This window comes from Equus quagga, chromosome 14, assembly GCF_021613505.1.
Source record: "Equus quagga isolate Etosha38 chromosome 14, UCLA_HA_Equagga_1.0, whole genome shotgun sequence".
In the NCBI taxonomy this organism is placed as follows: Eukaryota; Metazoa; Chordata; class Mammalia; order Perissodactyla; family Equidae; genus Equus; species Equus quagga.
In genome coordinates, this window is record NC_060280.1 from 23,206,650 (window position 1) to 23,233,969 (window position 27,320).

At 38.8% G+C, this 27,320-nt stretch overlaps 2 protein-coding genes and 2 pseudogenes across 2 annotated transcripts in view; 3 read left to right on the forward strand and 1 right to left on the reverse strand.

The window, feature by feature from the left end:
- Nucleotides 1-19,244, forward strand: part of LOC124252247 (olfactory receptor 56A4-like) — a 128,588-nt gene extending 109,344 nt beyond the window's left edge. Inside the window, exons 2-3 of the mRNA XM_046685536.1 lie at nucleotides 17,504-17,775; nucleotides 18,555-19,244. Of these exons, the coding sequence (XP_046541492.1) occupies nucleotides 17,527-17,775; nucleotides 18,555-19,244 (939 nt within the window). The 5' untranslated portion in view covers nucleotides 17,504-17,526. The remainder of the gene's footprint in view (nucleotides 1-17,503; nucleotides 17,776-18,554) is intronic.
- On the forward strand, nucleotides 1,418-2,359 carry LOC124251827 (olfactory receptor 56A4-like). The gene has a single exon (XM_046684723.1). The coding sequence runs from the start codon at nucleotides 1,418-1,420 to the stop codon at nucleotides 2,357-2,359; it is 942 nt and encodes a 313-aa protein (XP_046540679.1).
- Nucleotides 7,730-8,674, forward strand: LOC124251830 (olfactory receptor 56A4-like; annotated as a pseudogene).
- A 6,734-nt stretch (nucleotides 19,245-25,978) lies between the features above and the next one.
- Nucleotides 25,979-27,029, reverse strand: LOC124225434 (olfactory receptor 56A3-like; annotated as a pseudogene).
- Nucleotides 27,030-27,320: the final 291 nt, after the last annotated feature.

Below are 27,320 nucleotides of genomic sequence, written 5' to 3' on the forward strand. Positions count from 1 at the left end.
TGTGTGTGTGTGTCTGTGTGTCTGTGTGTGTGTGTCTGTGTGTGTGTGTCTGTGTGTGTGTGTCTGTGTATTGTATAATCTGTATTTGGAAAGTCTGAGATATTCAAAGTGAAAGTCCTTGTATCTTATCTTTGATGGCATCTAGAGTCTGATCCCTTCTCATACACACTTCAACCCTCCTGGAGGAGACATATTAGATGGGACAGGTGAGCAGCATCAGTAATCCCAGCTACACTGATTGTATGTCTCTTAGCTATCCTGCCGTGACTCCCTGCCTCTTTCCTCCTTCTTTGGCTGTGACATCCATTATTGTCACCTTTGTTTATATTTGGCTACTCTGCTCTTTGTTTAGTAGTGAGAGTAAAAAGATGATACCCAATAAAAGAAACAACTGGAAGCAAAGCAGATGAGTTTGCATAACATAGATTCCATATACTAGGATAATTAGATCCTGACCACAAGGAAACACTGATAATTTTACTTACCAGGTCAATAAATTCTGTATAGGTTTATAGATCTAAAACTCACTGACTAGCTAGTTTCTGACCCTAACCTTTGGTAAAGTTCCTGGTGTACCCTTCAATATTGGCTGTCTCTGTCATCAGAATAGGAAACTCACAGTCCATTCTAAAGGATTCAACCAAAGAAAACACTTTTGAACCTTCACAAAGAGAAATAACAGCAAATAACCCAGTAAAAGAATGATAAGCATTATGGCTTTAAGGTGAAATTCCTGTTGGGGCTGGAAGAAATTAAGGGTCTTCGGCTGGGGTCAAGGGCTGCTCTATTTCTAATCCAATATTTCCTGAAGAGTGAAAATAAGGAATCCTGAAGTCAATCCTTGTCCAATTGTATGCAGTAGAGAGCTTTTCTAGGACTTCCATGGAGTCAGCCAAACAGAGCTTTCCCTATAGCTATCTCTTCTACACTCTGAAGGAAGGAAGGGCTTAGTTAAGTCACCTTGCTTGGTGAGGCTAAGTTGTGCATAATGGGTAAAAGCAGAGACTCTAGAGTCAAACTGTCTAGTTCTCAGTTGTGGCTTCACCACTTACTGGCTCTTTAATTTTGATCAAATTATCCTGCTCCCCTTTACCTGTACCTTTGCATTATCTGTGAAATTAGTATAACAATATTGACTGCTCTTAAATGTTTTTTTTTTAAAAGGGTGAAATGAGATAATGGGTATGAATATTCAGCATAATGCCTAGCACGTGGTAAGTGTTAAGTTAAATGTCAGCAATGATTAATTGATGATGATGATTTGAAAACTTCATTGGGACAGATTAAGAGTCCCAATGGAAACCCGAGTTCTAGCACTTCACTATATATATTATAGTTTCGATAGTGATATATTCTACATTTTAAGGGACTACATTTTAAGAGACTCTGGATTTCTAGCTTGTACAGGGTACTTTATATGGCATTTCCCAGCAACTACTCCACTGCTCCAGTCTCTGAATTCCTCCTCATCTGCTTCCCTAACTACCAGACTTGGCAGCACTGGCTGTCCCTGCCTCTCAGCCTCCTCTTCCTTCTGGCCATGGGGGCCAATGCCACCCTTCTGATCACCATCTGGCTGGAGGCCTCTCTGCACGAGCCTATGTACTATCTGCTCAGCCTCCTCTCTCTGCTGGACATGGTGCTCTGCCTCACTGTCATCCCCAAGGTCCTGGCCATCTTCTGGTTTGACCTCAGGTCCATCAGCTTCTCAGCCTGCTTCCTCCAGATGTTCATCATGAATTGCTTCCTTGCTATGGAGTCTTGCACATTCATGGTCATGGCCTATGACCGCTATGTGGCCATCTGCCACCCATTACAATACCCATTCATCATCTCTGACCAATTTGTGGCTAGAGCTATCATCTTTGCTGTGGCCCGCAATGGCCTCTTTTTTCTCCCTGTTCCAATTCTTTCTGCCAGACTCAGATACTGTGCAGAGAACATCATCAAGAACTGCATCTGCACTAACCTGTCTGTGTCCAGACTCTCCTGTGATGACATCACCTTCAATCGGCTCTACCAGTTTGTGGTAGGCTGGACCCTACTGGGCTCTGACCTAATTTTTATTGTTGTCTCATATTCCTTTATTCTGAAAGTTGTGCTAAGGATCAAGGCTGAGGGTGCTGTGACCAAGGCCCTGAGCACATGTGGTTCCCACTTCATCCTCATCCTCTTCTTCAGCACAGTCCTGCTGGTTCTGGTCATCACTAACCTGGCCAGGAAGAGAATTCCACCAGATGTCCCCATCCTGCTCAACATCTTGCACCACCTCATCCCCCCAGCTCTGAACCCCATTGTTTATGGTGTGAGAACCAAGGAGATCAAGCAGGGAATCCAGAAGCTACTGAAGAGGTTGTAAGAGGTAAAAAGGATCAGACTCACCTTTGGAATTATTAACAAAAGTCAGGAATTATTTTTATGTTGGAAAGGAAATTTCACTTTTTAATCCTGGAATGAGTTCTGATTCTCCTTCTTCTTAATATTTAGACAACAATGAAAACATTCTTCTGTGAATCCTTGTTTACTGTTGCTTCAGAGAAAACTTCTCTTTCCTAGATTGGAAACTTGAGAGTTTTCCCTGACCAAATCCATAATTGATGATCTTGCCAAGTCTTAGCCAAATGGAGCTGGATTAGAGTGGGAGTGTTTGAGCACTAAAGAAACAAACTTTATATGATGTCCTTAAAAGGATCTGCCTGACTCCTGATTTGCAAAGGATATAGATGCTTCTCCTGTCTCCTGATTCAGCCTAGCAGATCCCTACATGGCTTTTGTGTTGTGAAGGGTTGCTTGGACTGAAGTATAGATGTTCATCCCAAGTCTTTGGCTCTTGAAGTCCAGTGCTTTACCCTGAACATCCCTGACTGTCTTCTTTGGCACCTGTGGCAGACTTGCCATCTTCTGGCTCTGCTGCTCCTCCTACTCTCTTTTAAGATTTTCTATCTGTCCAACCTCTCCTTATTTCTTGTTGTTTTGAAGAGTGAATAAACTAAGTATGAAAATTTTGTTCAGGACATCGAATGTATACACATTAAATTACATAGGCATTAAATGAGTTGCTATTATAATTATTATTCTAAGCACACTGCTTCCCCTGTGCCCTCCGAATAGAAGGCAGATCATCATCTCACACTCCATTTACCTTGGCATAGAAGATATCCATTCCGTTTTAGCCCTCCTCCATCCCTGCAGTCATTTTTATTACTGGTTTATTTTCTTGAGAAATCTTTTTGATTTATGTGAGAGTTAACACTTTGGAACCCCAAACTATTGGATGTCTAATAAAACTGTCGATTAGGCATAGTCTATTCATATCCATTTCAGTCTGGGTATGCCATGAGGCTTCCTATGAAGCATATCTTCTGGAACTCCAAAAGACAGCCACCGGTGATATGTGGCTATGACATCACCCCAGTACTCACATCCTTTCAGGTTATCTGGCTTCTATTGTCACTTTCCACCAAAATTCTCTCCACATTCTTATCTGGTGTAGTCAAGGGAGCAAGACAGGGTCTGACACACCAATTATGAAATAAAAATCTGCTTCACCACACCCAACCAGCTGTCTTAGTAAATTATCTTATTGATTTATGGTCACATAGCATGCAGATGCTAGACTGCTTTGCAACTGCTGCCCAGGGCAGTAGAAAGGAATGTACCTCTCAGTTTACATGCAAAACAATGTAGGAAATAAATAGAGACCACAACGCTGATCACATACTTTCTTCAGATCTCATGGAGTCCCTACAATAGTTCAATTTTCCTTCTTAGGATAGGACAGCTCCTGCAGCTTCTCTCAGGACCAGCTATGACTTGGCACTTCATGTGAGAAAAGCTGCTAAGCTGTTATTCTCTGCTTCTGCTTCTGCTTCTGAAGTGTTCTCAGTAGACAAGAGCTATGGTATCATTCATTGGTGTCTTCACTTTTGTTTACTTCTCTCCTGTCTATCACAATTTCTTCTTTCTTTGATTTGTTATTCTTCCTAATTTTGCCTCTTCCTGAGTGAAAGCCTTTGGTTCTGGCACACTGACAATACATAACCCAGGCAGTAGAAGGAGCCTCCCTGGAATTTCTGCTTTTGTTTATGAAAAGGTGGTAGCATTAGAAGAATAGAGTATATCAGAATTATTTTTATCCTTAGGCATTACTTATGGTCAGTACTAGCTTGGCCAGATGAAATGAGGTTGATATCCAATCCAAAGTTCCCTTTAGAGACACATTCAAAGCAACAGAGGTAGTATCTTGCTCAGCTATACCCCATCACCTGAAACACAATTGCAATCCCAATCCCGGAACTCAGACTTTCTGAGGTAGAAAGACAGCATCTTCTCCAACTCCCTCACTCCTATTTCTGGCACCCAGAAGCTTTCTAAGGCATTTCTGTTTACCACTGCACATATTCGGATGAAGCCTATACTCAATGAGTGAGTGAGTCAGATTTTCACGCTCTTACCATGCCCTATCATTAACAACAAATGTTTCACATGTCCATTCCTATTTCCAATTAAGCCACTGCATTGTGGGTGATAAAGAAAAATAATATGTCCATAGCATATTATGCTTCATGGCCCAGCTTTTCGTACACTGGCTATAATGAAACGATCCCAGTTTAAGGGTAATATTAAATCCTCATTTAAACATAATTTTCCCAAGAGTACACTTAATGTCTGAAATAAATTTCTCTCTGTCCTAAGTCTAGAAACACTTGTTTTTCAAACATATGTGCTCTTTATGTAGACCTTCCCCCTAAGTCTTTCCAGTTTACCTCAACTTTCTCCCTGTTCACCACTATTGCTATATTGAATTTCATCTTTTGTATTTCCTCTGCTCATGCGCTCTCCTTTCCTTTCCCCCATCACCCTAACCCTTAACCCCCAGGAATGGGCCTTATGCTCTAGGTTCAGATGCCTAAAATGGTCTTATCTCCTGTGGGCTGTGGGGAGGTAAGGGACAGAGTGGAGCTTAGGGCCATGAAAATAACCTCTGGAACCTCTGGGAGACTAGATCAGATGGTTCAGTAAACAGCTGTAAATAGCAAGAGTGCAGTCCTGTCTCATCAGGCTGGTAGGTCTGTTTTGGAGCCAAGAAAATGATGAAGATGGGAATGATGAGGCATGTGGGGATCCGGATAGTCAAGAGAAGAAGGGAGAAGAAGTTCTTCTGGTAGGGCTACAGCAGGTCTGGTACTGCAGGTTCAGAGCCTACTAATTTCCCCAAATCTGGTACATCACTTCTTTCATATGGGAGCAAAGGTTTTCTAGTGTAAGCTGTGTTCTACCCATTTAGAAAATGGAGGTTTTCAGGGTGAGTGTTCTTGAATTAAATCTATATCTTATTATTGCCTGTGGAAACTGGAGACCAGGAGTTTATATTCTCAACTGCAACTGAGCCCCCACTAGAGAAGATTGCCCAAGAAGCACCAGTGAGATAGGAACAGTAATCCCAGCTGCCTTGATTACTCCCAGCTGGCCTTCCTGTCTCATCCTGCCTTGTTTCAGTTCTCCTTCCTCTTTCTCGAGCTTGGACAGAAAACTTTTCCATTGCTCAAGCCACCATGCCCCCTAGAAGACTCCATACTGGGGGGGGGGTTCAATTCTTTATTTTGGATTCATTGATATAGGAAAAAGAACACTGTAACCACCTGGAAACAAAGCAGATGAGTTTATAGAAATAGATTTATTTCTTTAAGGTAACTGGAATCTGGCCACAAGTAAGTTTGTATGGTCTGACTAACAGGATAAGCAGTTTTTTATCTGGATTTATATCTGAAGCTATAGTTGTTTTCTAATTCACATGCTACCTTTTGAACTTCAACTCTCTTGCCACTCTTTGTTAACAAAACCTAGTTCTAGTCTCCAAATATATCTTATGTGAAAGAATTGTGTTTCTATGACCACATTTGGAGATATCTGGACATTTTGGCATTCCTGTTGAATGGTGACATTGATTCTAAAAAGAATAAATAACTTCACTGGTCTAAGGTAGGAGTGAGGGGAAGAGCAATGTCTAGTCTGAGTCAAGGAGGTTGGGGTGGCTGGAAAGTCCTAGTCTCTGGTGGAGGTGTCTGTGCTACCTCTAAGTTGAGAGCTTGGTATGGATTGATTATCTCTGTCCTTAATGAGGTATTCCCATCCTGAAGTTTGAAAGATTACTTCACTAAGAAATATTTAAAGGAAGCTTGATGGAGAAAAAGAAAGCAAAAACTGTAATTTTGAGCTGATCCAGAAACAGAATCAAATGAAAGGAGTTCCCATACACAACCTAAGAGCCAAAGGTGCCAGATTGCCAACACCAAGCGTAAACTCATACACGAAGAAAAATAAAAAAGAGGATGTTTAGTTTTCCAAAACTCTAGACCTGTGCTGTGCAATACAGCAGCCAGTAGCCACATGTGGCTGTTGAGCATTTGTAATGTGGCTAGTCAGAATTGAGATGGATTTTAAGTGTAAAATACACACTTGATTTGAAGACTGTACAAAAAAAAAATTGTAAAATAGGTCTTTGCTGGTTTTTTACATTGATTACACATTAAAATGATAGTATTTTGGATATATTGAGTAAAATAACATTACTAAAATTAATTTCACATATTTCTTTTTAATTTTCAGGTGATTACTAGAAATTTAAAATTATCTATGTGGCTTGTGTTGTATTTCTATTGGAAGTGTTGCAACAGATTATATGGAAAGTGATAATGTATTAGGCAAAATAGAAGGGCAAATTTGTTTCTTCCAACTTCCAAATCTGCTTTCAAATTCACTTACTTCTTACCTTTGAGGAACAGGTTTCTGCTCTTTAAGGACTTAGTTGCCACTGTTGGTAAAAACTGGCTAAGGTTGGACTTCTTCAAGAGCATTAAAAAAACAAGTGTCACTGTGGCATATCAGCCAATGTTCTGAGATCAGCCTTAGCATGGCAACCATAAAAAAGTATCTCATAAGTGTCTTACATTTGTTCATAACTGGCTGTGGTGTACTGGGCTAGGAACCCATGGGAGCTTACTTAGTTTGAGTTTGTGACTGATGGAGAGTCCACGTGAAGTCAGATGAAGACAACAGTTGCTGCTATCCCTCGCTCTTGGAATAATACTGTTAGACCAAAATTACTGATGCCTGAAATTTCTTGTTCTCATGTTAACTGCTTGCCCAAGACATGCCCTTAGGCCCAATTTCTCCTTTGCCTGTGACGTTGTCTCTTGGAGAAAAGATGGGTGCAGGCATTTGTGTGGGGCCTATGGCTTACCTGCACCAGCAGCAGGGCCTGCATAAGTGTTTTTGTTTATAGAAGCAGAACAGGTAGCGGCTGAGAGCTTCAGCTTGGATTCAGACTTGATAGTTTCAGATTATGGCTTCACCACTGTGATTTTAATAAAAATGACTTTACTTATCTTTGCCTTTGTTTCCTCATCTGTAAAATTGGGATAACAATGGTATTTTCTTGTAAGGAGGATGATCATGTAACTGATCAACTGAATGTGGAAACTATTAAGAGTAAAAGGGACATAAACGAGAATTATCCCAGGCAAATAGTCATCTTACTATCATTCTACTTATAGGATTATTAACAAAATGGATGAGTTTACATTTATAAAGTACATAAAATAGTACCAGACACTTAAATTTTATTATTTTCCAATAGTTCTTTAGAAAATAAGCTACTTCCTCATGTGTATTCATATTGTCTGAATGGACTTATTCTTGTCTTACCCTCCAAGGTTTTCTGGTGTCAGTTGTGGTCAGGATACTTGACATGGCATCACCCAGAAACTACTCTACTGTTCCAGTCTCCAAATTCCTCCTCCAGATCTACTTCCCTAACTACCAGAATTGGCAGCACTGGCTGTCCTTGCCCCTCAGTCTCTCTTCCTCTTGGCCATTGGATTTAATGCCGCCCTCCTGATCACCATCTGGCTGGAGACCTCTCTGCATGAGTCCATGTATTACCTGCTCAGCCTCCTTTCCCTGCTGGATACTGTACTCTGCCTTACTGTTATTCCTAAGGTCTTGGACATCTTCTAGTTTGACAACAAATCCATTAGTTTCTCTATCTACTTGTAGACGTTCAACATGAATAGTTTCCTGACCATGGAATCCTGTACATTCATGGTCTTGGCCTATGACCTCTATGTGGCCCTCTGTCACCTACTATGATATCCTTCCATTGTCACTGACCAATTTGTAGCTCGAGCTGCCATCTTTGTTGTGGCCCACAATGGCCTTCTTACTATGCCTATACTAATGCTTTCTTCCCGACTCAGATACTGTGAAAGAAATATTATCAAGAACTGCATCTCCACTAACCTGTGTCCAAACTCTCCTGTGATGACATCACCTTCAGTCAGCTCTACCAGTTTGGACCCTACTGGGCTCTGACCTCATCCTTATTGATCTCTCCTACTCCTTTATCCTGAAAGCTGTGCTAAGGATCAAGGCTCAGGGTGTTGTGGCCAAGATTCTGAGCATGTGTGGTTCCCACTTCATCCTCATCCTCTTCTTCAGACAGTCCTCTGGTTCTGGTCATCACTAACCTGGTCAGGAAGAGAATTCCGCCAGATGTCCCCATCCTGCTCAATATCTTGCACCACCTCATCCCCCCAGTCTGAACCCCATTGTTTATGGTGTGAGAACCAAGGAGATAAAGCAGAGAATCTAGAAACTTCTGAGAAGGTTGTAAGAGGTAAAATTTGTGAGAGCCAATCTTGGCAACAGAAATTAGTAATGGAGAATAATTTTCACATGCATAGTAAATTTAAATAGTTATGGCAAGATAAGTTTGGATTCTGCTTTCTCCAATGTTTCAATTGATTATGGGGCTATCTATATCTTGGCTCCTGTTTTCTATTGCACTGAATGGAACTCTAGTTTTTTGAATCCTGGAGTTACCTCGAAGTTTCCCTTGGCCTCATCTATGTGAGAGAGACTTGTCAAACCATAATTACAGGAGCTTTATTAGAGTGATATAGTTGTTCAAATAAAGAATACATGCTATGCCAATGATTTCCAATGCCTCTCAATTGTTAATACTTAGATATTTATTAGATCTCTTGATTCTACCTGACACAGTTAAAACTGGTTTTGTGCCATGAATGGGTCTTTTGTGGAGGTATCGAAGTTGGCTCCAGAACTTTGATTCTCACTGTTGGGTGAATGACGTGTGTCTTCTACAGCCTCCTCTAGCCCTCAGATCTTGTTAATATCTTTATCTAATGCCACTTCTCTGGAGTATGATTTTCCTGTAATTCTTTCCTTTTTTCTAATGAATTTAAAAAACATTTAAAATGATTCATTTGCATGTGCGCTTTGTTTTAAGTGAAAATGTGTGCCCTTTTTCAGATGTGCTTTACCAACTTCTGACTTCATCCTATGCTACACGACTTTTCTGTCAGATTTCAGACACTATCTGCATCCCCACTCTCTCCTGCTTATCTTAGATATACAGTTAAATTGACTTTCTCATCCTACTTTCAGCCTTGTTGTGTCAGTCCTCATATCCTGTGCTGGTGCCAGCATACCTTCCCAGAGGATCCAGGCATCAGAATTAGTGGGTTAGTCAAACAAGGATAAGTGTATTTAACTCTTTGCAATTTCGTTCCTGAAAGTGATGGGGACTCAAGTCTTAGCCAATATTTCCTGGGATTAATTTACATTGGTAACAAGGTGACTTTTTGGATACTAACTGAGAGCTTCGAATATTTTATGTCATTTGAGGATGTTGCTTAGTATAGCTGATCTATGATGAAGCTAGCCATTCTTGGGGACTTATAAAATAATTTCTCATTTCTATAGTATTGCCTTTCAAAGTAGTAGCTTTGATCTACTCTTTCTTCTTTGTTTCACAACTTCAAAGACTGGTCCTAACCAAAGTACAAAATTTCTCACTTTCCCATTTACTCATCATTCCAGTTTCTCCTAGCTCATTATTTTCAGATTATGTCATCTGATATTTTTTCTTTAAGTCTATGGCCAATTATCTTCTTCCACATAGAAAAACTAACACCAGCGTCTTCATTTAACAAACTATGCGCATCCCACAAGTCTTAATTTAAACTTCACCTACCCCACAGTGCCTTCCTTTATTCATCTCATAGAATTAATCTATTTTAAGCCATGTGTATATCTCCCTCTGATACTAGATTATAAATTCCTCTGAGTTTGGTCAAGAGTTTTATTCATCTTCTCAATTTTATACAGAGCTGCCAATACAATTCTTTACTCACTGCACTTGCTTTTGTTGAATAAAAGTGAATAATTCATACATTCACATATTGTTTCTAATTTCCTCTGAAAACTTCTTAGGGGACAAATCAAGTTGTTAATATAATATATTCTCCAAAGCGCCTTACACAAAGCCTTACATAACTCACAGTTCAATGTGATTTTATATATCATAGAACCTAAGACTCCTTATCTCGAAAGCCTCATATCTAGTTTTTTCATTTCAGAAGAGTGACAATTGCCTTCTTGTTTTGTGATATTTCTGATTGTTGGATGACCTAGTTTATGGAAAGTTTTTCAGCCAGAGCCTAAAACATGGTAGCAATTTATAAATGAGAACTCATTTTTATTATTTTCCTATGCACACTGCTTTCTCTAATGTCTTCAGAAGAAGATGCTCTTCGTTATTTTACATACCACGCATTTCAGAGATGCCCTGTCCTGCCCTATATGTCATTCTCAGTCCCCAGTGCAATTTCTTGATTATTGTGCATCACTCTTTTATAGAATCCTTTCCTATTTGAAGCTCATCGTGTTATGCTGTGACACTCTCATCTGTTCCTTGTTCTACATCATCTATTAAAATCTTAGTCCTGCTGCCTCATTTCAGATGTTGGCAGTTGGTTGGAATGGATTCAGAATAACAGCACTGCTCTACGTAATGAATGATTATAGGCTGTCTATGAACAGAGAACAGAAAAAAAGGGATCTCAAGTCAGCTAATGAGGGACATGTGCTCATAAATTCAATAAACATGTCTCTACAATTTGTCATGTTACTATTGCTATTTCATTTTTTTTTTAATTTTATTTTTTCCTTTTCTCCCCAAAGCCTCCCGGTACATAGTTGTGTATTCTTCGTTGTGGGTTCTTCTAGTTGTGGCATGTGGGACGCTGCCTCAGCGTGGTCTGATGAGCAGTGCCATGTCCGCGCCCAGGATTCGAACTAACGAAACACTGGGCCGCCTGCAGCGGAGCGCGCGAACTTAACCACTCGGCCACGGGGCCAGCCCCGCTATTTCATTTTTTTGAAATTAGAAAGTTTCAAATTCTCTCCAATTCACCTCTTGAGAACACAAAAGTACTTGGTAGACTGTACATATGGGCCACTACTTTTATTATTTCTGGATACCTAGACTTTTATATCTATGGAGATTTTAAACTCATCAAAGCTAGATTCCTCTTGGAATCCCTGCTGAAGAATATTTGATAAATAGGCATCCAAGATTTGCTTTAATTATTCTATTGAAGAGGAATACCTCTAGCACTTGGGAGAGAAAATCTCTGTTTCTGTTTGGGAGTTTTAAAAAGTTCCCTTTAATTGTCTGTAATTTTTTCCTTGGGCCTATGTAGAAAAAATATCTGGTGAATTAGAATTCCAGTATAAGCTTCACTAATTTTAACAATATTCCGTTTTTAATACCATGAGAGCTTGGTAGCTCTGAAAGAGGTATTGCTCACTCTCCTTCCAAATAGTTTCCACTTCCCTCTAATGTGCTTTCTCCTTTATCTTATAAGCTCTATTAGGTTAGTATTTGTTCACTCATTGTTGCATTTTCTACTCAATCAAGCATAAAAACAAACATAAAAGATGTTTACCAAATGCTTATGCGATAGATTAATAAAATGTAGAATGCAGTAAAATGAGAGAATGAAATAATACATGGAATGAGTACATAGTAAAATGAAAAGTGAGAGGAGTATATGTCATAATGGAATATCATCCTAAATATCTATTTCTATTACAAACAAACATTTCAAAGCATAGAATTTTAAAATGCTCTGGGAAAAGTGCTATAAGCCTCTATTGTCTCTTCCTCTTTGTATTTAAATGCATATATCTCTCCTTCACCTTTGGAAGAGTGTAGGTTTGTGTAGGTATCTGTGTAAGTTTAAGCAGGTGGGTATGTTTGTGCAAGGATGTAAAACTTCAGGGAGTGGTGACCGTAAGGACAGGAAACCTAAAGCATCGCTGTATCTTTTGACCTACAGGAGAGGGAACATTATGATTTTAGCAATTTTCTGGATCCCAGCCATGAATATAAGGTGATGAGAAGTTGAAGAGTCACATACTGGCTGCAGACTACTAACTAAATAAGATATTAGCTTGGAGGAAACTTTACATAGGTACCTTGAAAAATTCATTTAAAAGCTTAGCAAAAGTAACACTTTTTGTGTTAGGGTAACACTTTTTGTTAGGGTTTTCATTCCTTGCATATATAAGAGAATGAGACTGCATCCCCTAGATATTGGTCTTTCAGGACCCAAAGAGACAGAGATCAGAAGGATGTAATTTTGTTGGAATGTCTGTAGGTCAGCCCAAAACATGTAAACTGCAGCCCTGGTCTGCATCTACAAGGGAGGCTGAATGGAGAGCCTTGGAGAAGAAGATTATTATTTAACTTTTACTTAGAGATATAAGTATCAGGCTTTTCTTTTTCCTGTACCAGATGATGAGGGTTCAAAAATGTATAAGACTTTGTCATTTTCCCTCATAAGCTTTGATATTACCAAGTTACACTAGGAACTACAACTCCAGATAGAAAGATAAAATTGTGGAAGCGATAACTATACAACTCTAAGCATAGATTGGAGGAAGAGTGTGTCCGACTTTTTGGGAACAGGGACTAAGAGAGGCTGTGTAATGAGAACAGTAGTCAACTTAATGTCTAAACCTGAGTAGAGTTGTGTCTAGAGCTGGGCTATCTGAGGCAGGATTAAGATTAGGATTAGTCTGAAATCAACACCGACATGCAGACATTTGAGAAAAGAGAGAACTTACTTTCCTAATGAGATAATTTAAGACTCTACTCCTCCCTCACAGCTGTGGTGATAATGAAACTGTGGGCAGAAACAGCCCTCCATAAGAGGTAACACTTGGCCTAAGCTTTGGGGGAAAACATGGCTGAGTTAGCAACTCAGACTGATGGATAGTCAAGGAATCACCCAAAAAGAAATAAAGCACCAGTTTGAGTTCATTTGGGCTCTTCAACATTTCACCAAGTGTTTTTTTATGGCCAACTAGTCAATTCTGCCCCTCCCTCAGGAAATCCCTTCCCTCGTTGTGCAATCTATACCCACATCTTCACTTGTAATTTTGTCCCTTGGAGATAATTTTGTGTTTCAGGAGCCCATGAAGTAGCTGCTCACCTTTATCTCCCTCATTGATATTCCTCATACCCCAAAATTAAATGCCCTCCAGACTCTCTTCCAGGCACTAACTTTCACTTTCAACAATTAGAAGGAAAATTCATCTGGATTGATCTTTGTATATAGTTGGAGGTAGGAGCGAAGGGTCTTTTTACTTCCATGTGGGGATCCAACTGATCCAGCAACATTTATTAAAATGACCATTTCCCCCTAGGGACCTGCATTGTTGATTTACTTTTATCATCAATCAAGTGGCCATATATGTCTGGATATGTTTCTGGACTCTATATTGTGTTTAATTAGTTAGATTGTCTATCCTTGTGCCAATAGCACATTGTCTTAATTCTTAAGTGAGAATTAAGAATGTACAAAGTACATTCTTTGTAATGTTATGCGTATTTTGAAATCTGGCAAAATGTAAGTCCTTTAATGTTGTTCATCTTGAAGACTGCCTTTTCTACTCTTTCCCTATTCAATACCAATATGAAGTTTTACAGTCAGTTTCCAAAAGGAAAGAAACTCCTGGGATTTTGACTAGGGTTGCATTGAATCTAGGGATTAATCAATTTAATATAGCTACCTGACATTCTTCTGGTCTGACATTCTAGGTTTTTTATGGTATATTTTTTCCTATTATTTTCTTTTCAACTATTCTGGGTTCTGATATTTAAAATGTATCTTTTATAAGCAACATGAATATATTCAATCTGGTAGTCTTAGTCCTTTACTTGGAATACTTGGTCTATTTACATACACGCAATTACTGATTGCTTTATAGCTGCCATCGTCTTATTTGTAACTCACATATCTTGTATTCCTTCTTCTCACTTTCTTGTCTTATTTTGGATTAATCAAATTTTTATACAATCTTTTCGCTATTATTTCGGTGATAATCTTTGAAATAAAAATGTGTACCCTTGACTTACTACAGTCAATTAAATGTATATAATGAATGTTCAGGATTCCATGTAATTGTTTTCCTTTAAGTGTCATATTTAACTTGTGTAAAGATATTTCTAAAACTTAACAAAAATTAATGATAAATAAATTATCATAAAGTACTTATGTTAAAAACAATTTTTCAAGAATACAGCTAATATGTAAGATGAAGTCATTTCGTAAATCTAATGGCATTTGTCTTCTCAAAGGGTCTCTTAGATACATCTTCTATGTTTCTGAGTGATATTCCTTTCTACTACAAATAATATATCTCAGTTTATACAATTCTCAGACATCTCAAGAGAAACTATAAGATGATCATGACTCTTTCACTTCATATGAGTTTAAATGCAGAAATCTCTTTTAAATGGGAACTGTGTATGTATCTGTAGGGAAACAGGAGCCCATGGGAATAGGATTCCTGACTCTTCATATTCTAGCCACAGGAGAATGACCATTATAGACAGAGAATATTCATAAAGACGTCCAGGGGCCAAAGCCACAAGCAGAAGTCCAGTGAGAATTTGGGGAGTCACTCATTGCCTGAAAGCAGCTGGATGGTCAAAACTGCTGTTTGGAGCAGACTTTCCCCGAAATTAATTTTGGCAACAGTACATTGGAAAGCCAAGCATAAGTGACGCTTTGAATTTGGTCCCTGACTAAAACTGAGTTCTTTGTTTATTTCAGAGAGTGTTATTGTACCCTCAGGTGCTAGTATGTGAAGACCCTGAAGATCACTGATGTCAGAAGAGTGTGAGCACATTAGAATGTGCGTCAGCTAAGCTCACGGAAGGTCTGCTCAGGTCTGTCTATGCAGGAAGGCTGACTGGAGAATACTCCTTCCTTGATTATTAGAGACATATTGTAAGTATCTGGATTTGTACCACCTGTCACAAAGAAAAATGAAGACTACCTTATCCTTGACCTTAATGACCTTTAGTCTTTCCAGGAGAGATGACTAAGAACTATAGATCCAGGCAGAGAGAGAAAACCATGAGAAAGGAGCCTACACAATTCCCAAAGGGTCCATGGTGAAGGATACTTTTCAAACTGGGAGGCCAGAGACTGGTCAGAATTATGCTTAAATAACTGAAGAAAATGGGAGAAGCAGTCATTTTGATGTCTGAAGCTGAGCAGAGCTACAGTGAGGGCTGTCCGAATTGAGGCAGCAATCTTGATTAGGGATAGTCTAAATCAGTGGTTAGGTCAGTGATCACAACTGAGTGGAGCTCTGTCATTCTCATAGTACTGTTCCTGGAAAAACAGCATCAGCATTACCTAGGAATTTGTTAAAAAGGTGAATTCTTGGGCTTCTCCCCAGACCTACAGAATTGGAAGTTCTGGAGATTGGGCTCAGTTGTCTGTGTTTCAACAAGTTCTCCAGGTGATTCTGATGCACACTCACTTTTTTTTTTTCATGAGGAAGATTGGCCTTGAGCTAACATCTGTACCAATCTTCCTCTATTTTGCATGTCAGACACTGCCACAACATGGCTTGATGATCCGTGTGTAGGTCTGCATTCAGGATCCGAACCCATGAAGCAGGGCATGCGAACCTAACCACCATGCAACTGGGCTGGCCCCTGCACACTCACATTTGAGAACCAGTGGTCTAGATAAAAGAAAATCCTGATGAGAAGCCCACTCTATGTATTTGAAAAAAAACAGAAACCAAAAGCCAAAACAGTTCCAAACCTTTATTGGGAGATATTTTTGTGTCCAGGGAGTTCCAACAACAGGCCCCAAAATCCATCTACAAGACATGATTTTTCCTTTCCTTCAGAGGATAATTCAGCAGAACCTGGCAACGTCTTCACCAGCAGGATTCTGGAGAGTTAAGAAGATACTCAAAGGGAATTTAAGCTCCAGGCTGGGTAGCATCATATCCTGGGGCATGTTTAAGTATTCCCTCAATTCTTTCCCTCTCTTAGAAGGCTCATTTCCTTATTTTTTCTCCTTTTCCTGGGAAATGCAGTTTTGTTTTGTTTTTTTAAAGCAGTCAGTTACCAAATACACATGTAAATAAGATATTGCACAGGTATCTTTTCTATTTATTGTTCTCCCACTAGGTTGTTTTTCTCTTCTTCAGCACCAGATTGTTTTTTTTTCCATTCTCCTTTCTTCAACTTTTAAATTTATTTTTATTTTATTTTTTTTGAGGAACATTAGCCCTGAACTAACTGCTGCCAATCCTCCTCTTTTTTCTGAGGAAGACTGGCCGTGAGCTAACATCTGTGCCCATCCTCCTCCACTTTATACATGGGACGCTTACCACAGCATGGTGTGCCAAGTGGTGCCATGTCCACAGCCGGGATCCAAACCAGCGAACCCTGGGCCGCCAAAGCGGAACGTGTGCACTTAACCGCTGCACCTCCGGGCCAGCCCCTGTTCAACTTTTTACTGAGTGTTAAGCAGGAGTACCAGTGGTTTATAGTAGAGCAAGATATGGAGACGCTATATTACGTTACTCAAGGCATCGTGATGCTTTCAACAATCTGTCAGTCTCACATATCTGAACTGGTTTTATTGAGGGCCTATTACGTCAACAGGTACGTGGTATTTTTTCTGTGCTATCATAAGAAGATAAGATTCCATTGTTGGAAGATGGAGCGTAGAAATTTTGGAAGACAAATAGGAAACATCAATGAGTATAGGAAAGTTTTATTGATGCTTTAAGAGCAGCATGCTTAGGATATTAAAGGATCATAGAGAAACAATGGAAAAGAGAGGCATCTAACCATGTATGTAAAAAGAGTAACAAGAAAAAAGCTACAGTTTTTTCCTTACATTTCTAAGAGGTGTAATTCTTAATACAGACAGAATGAGACAAACAGAAGTTAGTCATTTGAGAGCAAGAGAGTTGATTCTAGAAGAACATGATACATGTAAAAATACATAGGTGAGACGAATCAAAGCATGTTCTATAGGTGGCTGGGTCTATGTGTATGGAGTTGGAACACACTCACATGAAGGAAGTTGGAACATAGTTATGTGAAATGAATTCCTTTTTACTCATAAAGTTATACAAGCTGAGGAAATTGTTTTAACAAGGAGTTATGTGGTCCACTTCCAATTTTAGAAAGATTTTATGTAGACTGAATTGTGGTGAATCTTGGTGGCCTAGAATGGAGACAGATAGATCAATTAGAACATTATTAAGGAAATAGTCAAACCCTAAATTCATGTCTCTTTCCCTTCAGTCTTCCAGGCCCACCTGCCAGTCATGGTATTATCTCTCAACAACACAGGGACCCAGGTGACTGAATTCCTGATGATCTGCTTTCCAGGAATGCAGGACACACAGCACTGGTTATCTATAGTTCTGGCCCCTCTTCTGGTTTTGGCTCTTGGGGCCAATTTTGTGTTATTACTCACCATCCTGCAGGAGACATCTCTGCATGAACCCATGTACTACCTGCTTGCTGTCCTCTCCATACTGGATGTCATCCTCTGCCTCACTGTCATCCCCAAGGTAAGACCCTCTCTGGATTTATTCTTAGGCACTCAGTCATCTTTCTCTAAATAGTACCTTGTTTTGCTGCTGTAAATCTTCCATCACCTGAAGGAAAATCCTTAATGAGTTTCTTGAACCATCACACTAGGTCCATCACAGTTCCCAGATATGACCCCTCTCATTCTCAATGCCCATGTTTATTTTTAAGGTTTTATTTTTTTCCCAACTGAAAGGCCCTCTCTCAATGTCTGAGTCAGTGACATTCCAAGTTTTGTCCTTATTTTTACTTCTAGGGAGATTCTGCTTGACCTGAATGACTCCACTCTTACACTTAAAGACTCCAAAATTTATTTCTAAAATGTAACTGGATGTATGTTTATGTCATATGCTGAGATAGAGAGCTTAATTGGAGGTATCTTATGTATATGGTGGGTTGAAAGGTGTCCAAATGTAAGTATTGGACTACTGAATTTGATGTTCTTGTGATACATTTAGATGGGCAGATGTATTAAGCTGGAGTTTGGATAAGAACTCTGGAGATCAGGATAATATAGGCTAGAAATAAACATTTTTAAACAAAAGGCATAGTCTATAGAATGAGAACAAAGGGTATAAATCAGGCTCTGAAGATTGGAATGCACAAAGAAGGTATTTGAAATTAGGATACTGTCCCAGCTGAGGTTTGGGGGTCGTGGTTTGGGGATATGGGTGGTTGAAGCCATCTGGGGGTTTTCCCAAGTTTAGGTACCCTAGCGTGGGAATGAATGCACAGTGTTTGAGAATACTGATTCTCGCAGGTCCTGCTCATCTTCTGGTTCAACATGAAGCCCATTAGCTTTGCAGGCTGCTTCCTGCAGATGTTCATCATGAATACATTCCTTCCCATGGAGTCATCCACCTTTCTGGTCATGGCCTATGATCGCTATGTAGCCATCTGCCATCCACTGCGGTACCTGTCCATCATCACTGAACAGTTTGTCATTAATGCAGTCATCTTCTTTGTCTTCCGCAACTTGTTGGCCACACTGCCCACACCAGTTCTAGCTGCCAGGCTCAACTACTGTGCCAGCAATGTGGTGGAGAACTGTATCTGTGCCAACATTTCTGTAGCAAAGCTCTCCTGTGGGGATATTCACTTAAATAAGCTCTACCAGTTTGTGAGTGTTTGGTGCCTGCTAGGTTCTGACCTGGTACTCATCTTGCTATCCTACTGCTTCATCCTGAGGGCTGTTATGCATCTGCAGTCAGCAGGTACAGCCACCAAGGCCTTGAGTACTTGTGGTTCTCATCTCATTCTTATACTTTTCTTCTATACATTGCTATTAGTCTTCATTTTCACAAACAAGGCAGGAAAAAAGGTGCCCTCAGAAGTACCCATTCTTCTCAATGTCTTGCACCACCTCATCCCACCAGCCCTGAACCCCATTGTTTATGGAGTACGAACTCAGGAAATTAAGCAAGGGATTATCAGGCTATTCAAGTACTAGTGCTGAGAAATATGATTCAAGATCAAGAAATATGGAAGTCTGGGCATATCGTGATGGTTTCATCTGAATGCCACAAGAAGCACAATATGACATCCATGCTACTACTCTCATTTTAACTTGAACTTTCTTCAACCACTATTACAATATTTACCCTCACTACTGCATCCTCAAATCCTCACTGAACACATGTTTAGGTATCCATTATCTTCTTTCTGACACCTTGCCATCATGACTCGTCGATTACTGATTTATTAAGTAAGTATTTCATATACTCCCCATACTTCTCAGTCTTTACATTCTGAGTGGCTCTCACGCTTAATTTATAGGGCAGAGGTGAGACAGCACTTCAAATAGAACATGGGGGTATAGGTAGGATGAGGGAAACCAACGAGGACTTTATTTCAACAGTCTGGGTGAAAAGTAATAATGTCTTGGGCTAAGGTGGTGGGTTAAAATTGAAGTTATATGTCACAAGATTTGCTGAGAGTCCATGTGTATTATATAAAAGATGGAGAGCAATAATAAATGACACCAAGACTTTTTGTGAGAGCAATTGGTAAAGTGGAACTGCCAATAACTGAGGAGATAGTTTCGTAATATCAAAAATTTTGCTTTGAACACTGAATTCTATTTCCATTCCAAACTCCTCCAAATGACTGTACTTTTGAAATTGTTGTTGAATATCCAAACAGAGAAGTAAAATAAGCAACTAGACATGTTGCACTTTTTAGGGACCAGATCCATGCTAGACACAGAAGTTTGGATCACCAGGGTATAGATGGTATTTAAATCCCATTTAGATGTGTGATATGAGGTCAAAGAATTATCCACTCATTTCTATCCCTTTCTTCAAGAAACTTGTTCAAATGTTGGGTACCCTGGATTGGTGATTGTTTGCCATTCCCAGCAGACTGTGATCTCATTAAGAAATTCTGTTTAATTCTTTGTGTCTGCAACATCCAGCATTGTACCTGGCACATAGAAGGTGCTTTTTAAATTAATTAATAAGTGATTTTGATTCACAACTTTTGGTCCCACTGCATGGCATCTGGTTTATGGAGTCTTGATCCCAAAATAACAGTTTGTTGATGAAATTTCATATGTTGGTTAGTTAGGCCATTTTATAAGACATTAATATAATTTAGCAGAGCAATTGCTTTTTTATGTTCAAAATAGGGGATATGACTTTAAAGTAACATTTAAAAAGATTCAAAAACATAGTAAGCTCCTTGACATAAGTCTTGGCAATGATTTTTTGGATTTGAAACTCAAAGCAAAGGTAAGAAAAGCAAAAATAAACAATTGTGACTATATAAAACTAAAAAGCTTCTTTACAGCAAAGGAAACCATCAACAAAATGGAAAAGCAACTTACTGAATGGGAGATAATGTTTGCAAGCCATCCAATAAGGGGTTAATATTGAAAATATAAAAAGAACTCCTACAACTAAATAGCAAAAAACTAAGCAATCTGATTAAAAAATGGGCAGAGAAATCGAACATTTTTCCAAAGAAAACATACAGATGGCTAACAGGTACATGAAAATGTGCTCAACATCACTGATCATCAAGGCAATGCAAATTGAAACTACAGTGAGATATCATCACACACCTGTTAGAAAGGTTACTATCAAAAATGGTGAGGATATGGAGAAAAGGGAACCCTGTGCACTGTTGGTTGGAATGTAAATTGGTGCAACCACAATGGAGAACAGTATGGAGGTTCCTTAAAAAATTAAAAAACAGAGCTACCATATGATCCAGCAATTCCACTTCTTGGCATTTATCTAGAGAATATTAAATCACTAATTTAAGAAGACTTATGCACTTCCTTGTTTACTGTAGCATTATTTACGATGGCCAAGATATGGAAACAATCTAAGTCTCCAAAGATGGATGAATGGATAAAGAAAAAAAAAGAAGGAAATCTTGCCATTTGCGACAACATGGATGAACCTTGAAGGCGTTATGCAAGTGAAACAAATAAGTCAGAGAGAGAAAGACAAATATTGTGTGATCTCACTTACATGTGGAATCTAAAAACAAACACAAAACAAAAATACGAGCTCATAGATACAGAGTACAGATTGATGGTTGCCAGAGGCAGGGGATAGGAGGCGAGTAAGACAGGTGAATGGGGTCAAAAGGTGCAAACTTCCAGTTATAAAATAAATGAGTCATGAGGATATAATGATGACTATAGTTAGTAATATGTATTGGATATTTGAAGGTTGCTAAGGTAGTAGACCTTGAAAGTTCTCATGATAAGAAAAAAATTGTAACTATGTATGGTGATAGATGTTAATTAGACTTGTGATCATTTCTAATATAAAAATATTGAATCATTATGTTTCACACCTTAAACTAACATAATGTTATATGTCAATTATACCACAATAAAAAAATAAAAGAAATGCAATCAGCAAGATGTTATTAAATTCTTCATCCATAGAAAGAAAACTTGAAAACTCTCATTGACCAGGCTGAATGTCACCCCCGTCCCTGCCTCCCCCCTACATCCTGGAATCCCCGGTAAAGTGTATGGGGAAGGGTGATTATTTTAGGTCTCTTTTATTTACAGCTACTCCAGCCAGATTCAATAATCTTCTACCATTTGGCTCAGATCTGCCTCCAGCGGCATCCGGTCTAGGAGGAAGGAGAATGAAATTATGTATTTAATCAACATTTGAAGATGATGCTTTAGTGTTGAGCACCATCTCAATGAAAATTACCAAAGATTTAACATCTCTGTGTTGTAGCATTCCCTCTCGAGAACCATTATGATAATTGGGTCCTGCCTTTAAGGCCCAGCCTCTTCTTTTGTATGTCTCTGGTTGTGGGATTGGGTCCCTGCTTTGGTTCTGACTTGAGTTCCTACTCTATTATTCTGCATTGACCTCCAGTCCTCGTCCAGGCCTAGGGTGATCATCACCTTCTCAGAGCCAGTTCTCCTTTGTCTGTTTGGAACCAGAAGTTCTGTTACCTGCAGTCAGATCTCCCCAGGGGCCACCGCCCTGGATTTCTGCCCTCCCCTCACCATGCTATATCCCATCCACCTGCCGGGATCTACTACTTCTTGGACTTCTGCTTGTCCTCGGCTTAGGCTTGTGCACTTATTGTTCCATCTGATTGGAACAGTCTTATCTTATATGTTCAAGCAATTAACTTCTCAACATTCAGAATCTCAATTCAAAAACCACCTCCATGAAGAGTACATCCTTAATAATTACATCCAAAGTGACCTCCTTCTCCCACTGCAGGTCATTGTACCACGTTGTACTTTCCTTTTTCTCTATACCACTTATCACTTTCTGAATTATTTATTTATTTATTTACCTATTTAATGATTGAACTTCCCTTTAAAATGTATCTGGAGCTTGTCTTTTTTGCTCCTGATCCCATCCTCGAATCCTAGATCCTGTTATGTCTGGCACATATCAGTTATTAAATACATATTAAAGGAATAACTGGTCCCAAAGTCAGACATGCAGGGCCACTGCCATGTCCTGTGGACATTCTGAAATATATTCTTAGATTAATCTCCAGTACCAGTTGGAATGTCCCCTAAGGTATCTTTCTGATGTACCTACCAGTGATAGGAGATGAGTCCCTAATTCCTGGTAACATTAACATTACCAACAAAATCTTCATTTCAACATTATCTGTATAGTTGCTCCATAGTTCAAAGGGCCAGATTTCCTATTTGTTTCTTTTTGAATGTTAGATTATAAAATATTCTATATATCTTAGGTTTTTTTTAAATAAAATTAATCAATTTCAAATACTGATATGCAAAATTGCGAAAAACCTGCTGAAGGCAAGGTTTAAATTTAAGATTAAAAAAATGAGGTAATTGTTTCCTTTCTGATAAACTCTTAACGTGAACAACCACTAGTTACCCTACTGTTAATATTCCTAATTATTCACTAATAAAAACTAATTAGGAATAACATTTTCCTGGATTTATTTATGACTCATCTTCAGCCTCAATCCTGTCCCTGCAGAATTTGTGCCTATATGACATGCATAAAGCTAATAAATAAGACTTCCACCATTTTAATCTTTTCATCCTGTTTTCTAATATTTTTATATTCTGCTTTCTTGTTATTTTAGCACAAAGTAGTCATCATTCTCCCTAATTCTCTGGCTTCCTTTTCTCTTTGTGGTAAAACAGAAACAGATAAGAGAAATTTTATTTATTATTATGGCTATTTTTTTAGAGCGAACTCTTTTTTGTCCAACTAACTTGTTTTTCCTATCCATTTTCCTGAGTTTTAAATAAGTGCCTGGAGAAAATCTTAATACATTTCATGTGTCTTGAAGGGGATATAGCCGCTGTTGTCATCTACTGTGTTTTTCATAGAAATTTCACATACATTTTTTAAGCAATCCAGAATTTATCTTCCCACATTTTAAAAATTATATGTAGATAAAACAATGCAGAGATCTTAATAACATAAAAAATATCAAAGTTCCGTTTCAGTAGAAATAGATTGTGATAAATTCCTCAGTTCTGGGAAACCATTTTGTCTAAGTTTCATTCTGCCATTTTATTGACAAATCTGGGTTTGCTTTGAGGTAAGTTGACATGAGTCACTGTTAGACCTCATGATTTTTAGACCATTGATGGAAAGATGTTGGAAAAAATATCATTTGGAAGTTGCAAGCATTGTTTATTTCATAATAGTAGTTGATTAAATTTGCTTTAGAAGCAGAGCCTATTTTTATTTTGAGAATCCTTCTCATTGATGTTTAGTTATAACTATGTTGAATTAAGACCTTCTTCTGAAATAGTAGCATTTGCAAGAGTGAGATATTAGTTGACTATTCTGGTCTATGTAATAGAGAGTGTATTGTGTGAATGAAATTTAGACCTAATATTACCTGCAATTATTGTTTATTATTAGGATGATGTAACAGTAGGATGCATTTTCATTTTCAGGGAGATGCTAATAGGAGTCCAGTAGTAGTGAAACCAAAGACCATTGGAAAAAGTTCAAATTGATTTCTATTCATCACTGAATGGAGGATTAAATAAATTGACAAAGCATGGAAGACTATGCCTTAAATACATCCCATGATTCACCATTATATCTCAAGCTAAATGACCCAGACTTTGAAAACTGTATGAATAGCAGACTTTGAGAATTTTCATTTTGGAGTCAGAAGGTAGAAATCCATCATTTTGGGTCTAGGAAGCCTTTCCCTGAATTGATATTTTCTCCATCAATAATCCTGGAAATGTGTTAATCCTAATGACAAGATGAAGTCTCAAATAGTCTTAGCTTTTTCAGAGGGAAATGCTTTGTCTGTCGTGGTTCGCATGGCTATTGGACCAAAGAGTAAACACACATGGAGCCCTCCCATAAGAAAGGACCAAAAGCTTGCTCTGAGAAGGCAAATGCAGGCTGGGACTTGTAAATGATATGAATATATAAACGATATTTCAGGCAAGCTTGGATTTTGACCTGTGAACAAAATCATAAATTGTCATATTTGGAAGTTATCCTCAATACAATGTTCAAATTTCCCACTTATTTTCAATTATCTTGAGGGAATGTGGGAAGGGTTCATGCCTATACTTAAAGGGAAGAAGTATGGAAAAGAAACTCAATAATGAAAGTGACGCCTGTCTTAAAGCTGGGCATGGTTACATAGATTGTTAGAACTAGGAATATGTTTTAAAATAATTAGTTTACTATCTTTGTGTTACAGATGAGGACTCTGAAACTCAATGAGGCTGCTGGTTTGTTCCTAGTCCCACATCTTATTTGTGGTTGTGCAAGTCCTAGAAGGCAGAACTTCCAGCTCACCATTTCAGGCTTTTTCTCTTTTCGTCACTTACTGTGCTTATTTGTGCCCCATTTCCTTCCGCTTCCTTATGTTTAAATGAAAACATTCCTTTAATAGTAAAGGATCTAGATTGCTTTCTATTCTGCCTAAACAGCATATGAGTTCCTCAATGATTGCAAATTTGTTTTGTGCATCTTGCTCTAACAAACTTCCTGTATCAGAGCAGTTGCTTAGAAAACATTTCTTCAATCATTAAAAGGCCCTAGGATATTTTAATGTCATTGTTGGAACATCTTCTGATACTAAACATATTACTACATCAAAGCAGAGCTCTTTATGCACATCACAAACTGAATAATTTTAACTTCTGAAGGTGAAGCTTTAAGCACAGACAATGGTGCGAAGACATTGAGGAAGAGGATTTATATGATAACTCCTTCTCTTAAACCCAGTAAATCCCATTTCTCCACATGTGAGCAGTTCTTGCAAGAGTTCTACTCTTTTGAGGGTTGCACTTGACAAGACACTGGCTTTACTTGATAAAGCACAGGAGGAGAAGAAACTTATTGCCTTGATTGGAGGTAAGTGAAAGAGATTTACTTACGGACTCTAGCTGCTTTTCATCATTCAGGGCTAAGATTTAAAATACTGTAGTCTTTTCACAACTGCAATATGCAACTGGGCTAATAACAACAATAAGTTAGAAGCAATGACATTAATATCCACAGTTCTGTTTTATAAAAAATTAGGTATACAGAAATAGTAAATACATTATTAAGTAGGATTTATTTCTCCACTGTAGATTTGTTCTCTGAGTTCTCACATTTTAGATAGAATCATAAAAATAGAATCATAAAAATTTTTTTAAAGGTCACAGAAATGTCAGATTTTGGGGAGAGAACATAGGGATTTGAAGAGAAAGGAGAGACAAGAAATTGCTTGAGTTAATTTTACTTTTCTCCTTGAACATATGTCTCTGAGCTATAGGTTTACAACCAATTTCCTGTTAACTGTTTTAGAAGTCATCCTATTTTAGGAGTTCAGAGATCCAGTTATCCTTATTACAACCCTTTCTTCAGTAACCTCTGGATTCCTTGCTTCATCTCTTGGGTTTGCACTCCATAAACAACGGGGTTGAGGGCTGCAAGGATGACATGGTGGAGGACGTTGAGCAAGACTGGCACATCAGGGGAGACTTTCTTCTTTGCCACATGAGTGAGGATGAAGACCAGAAGGATGGTGCTGAAGAACAGGATAAGGATGAAGTGGGAGCCACATGTGCTTAGGGCCTTGGCCACAGCACCCTCTGCTTTGCGTTAGCATAGCTTACAGTATGAGGGTGGAGGAGAGAAAGATGAAGATGAAGTCAGATTGTAGCAAAGTCTAGCCTCCAGCAAACTGGAGGAGGCGACTGATGGTGACATCATCACAGGAGAGCCTGGAGACTGATGTTGGTGCAGATGCAGTTCTCAATGACATTTATCCCACAATAATAAAGTCAGGCAGAGAGGATGGGAATGGACATGGTAAGAAGTGCATTTCTGGCAAAAATAAAAATGGCAGCCTTGGCTACAAATTGGTCAGTGAGGTTAGATTATTACCTCAATGGGTGACGGATGACTGCATAGTGGTCATCGGCTATGACCATGAATGTGCAAGACTCCAAAGCAAAGAAGCAATTCGTGATGTACATCTGAAGGAAGCAGGCAAAGAAGCTGATGCACCTGAGGTCAAACCAGAAGATGGCCAAGACTTTTGGAATATGGTGAAACAGAGCACCACATCTAGCAGGGAAAGGAGGCTGAGCAGCTAGTACAGGGGCTGGTGCAGAGGCCTCCAGCTGGATGGTGATCAGAATAGTGTTAGCCCTTCTGACCAGATGGAAGACGAGGCTGAGGGGCAGGGACAGCCAGAGCCGCCAGCTGGGAGACCTAACAAAACAATGTAGGAGGAAGTTTGAAACCCCAGTGGAGCCATTTCTGTGAGGTGTCATCTTGTGGATTTTGTTTCTATAGATTCCTCTCATCATCTAAAAAGTCAGGATCAAGATTAGTTTCTGACTGTACTGACAATGGAAGAAAAACTCAGCTTAACTGGGTTCAATTTATGGCTTCTAGCAGATTATTTTGCTTAAATGGAGATTTTGTATGTTACATACAGAAAATAAATTTATTTTAATCTTTTACAAATTTTTTTTCTGTTCATTAATGGAATATTTCTAAGTTTTGAATGAAAAAAATCTTATAAAGTAGAATGAGTTATGAACAACTAGCTGTGAGGCAAT

Excerpts from the sequence above, each read along its gene's own strand:
- LOC124251827 (XM_046684723.1), top strand. The coding sequence starts at position 1,418 with ATGGCATTTCCCAGCAACTACTCCACTGCTCCAGTCTCTGAATTCCTC.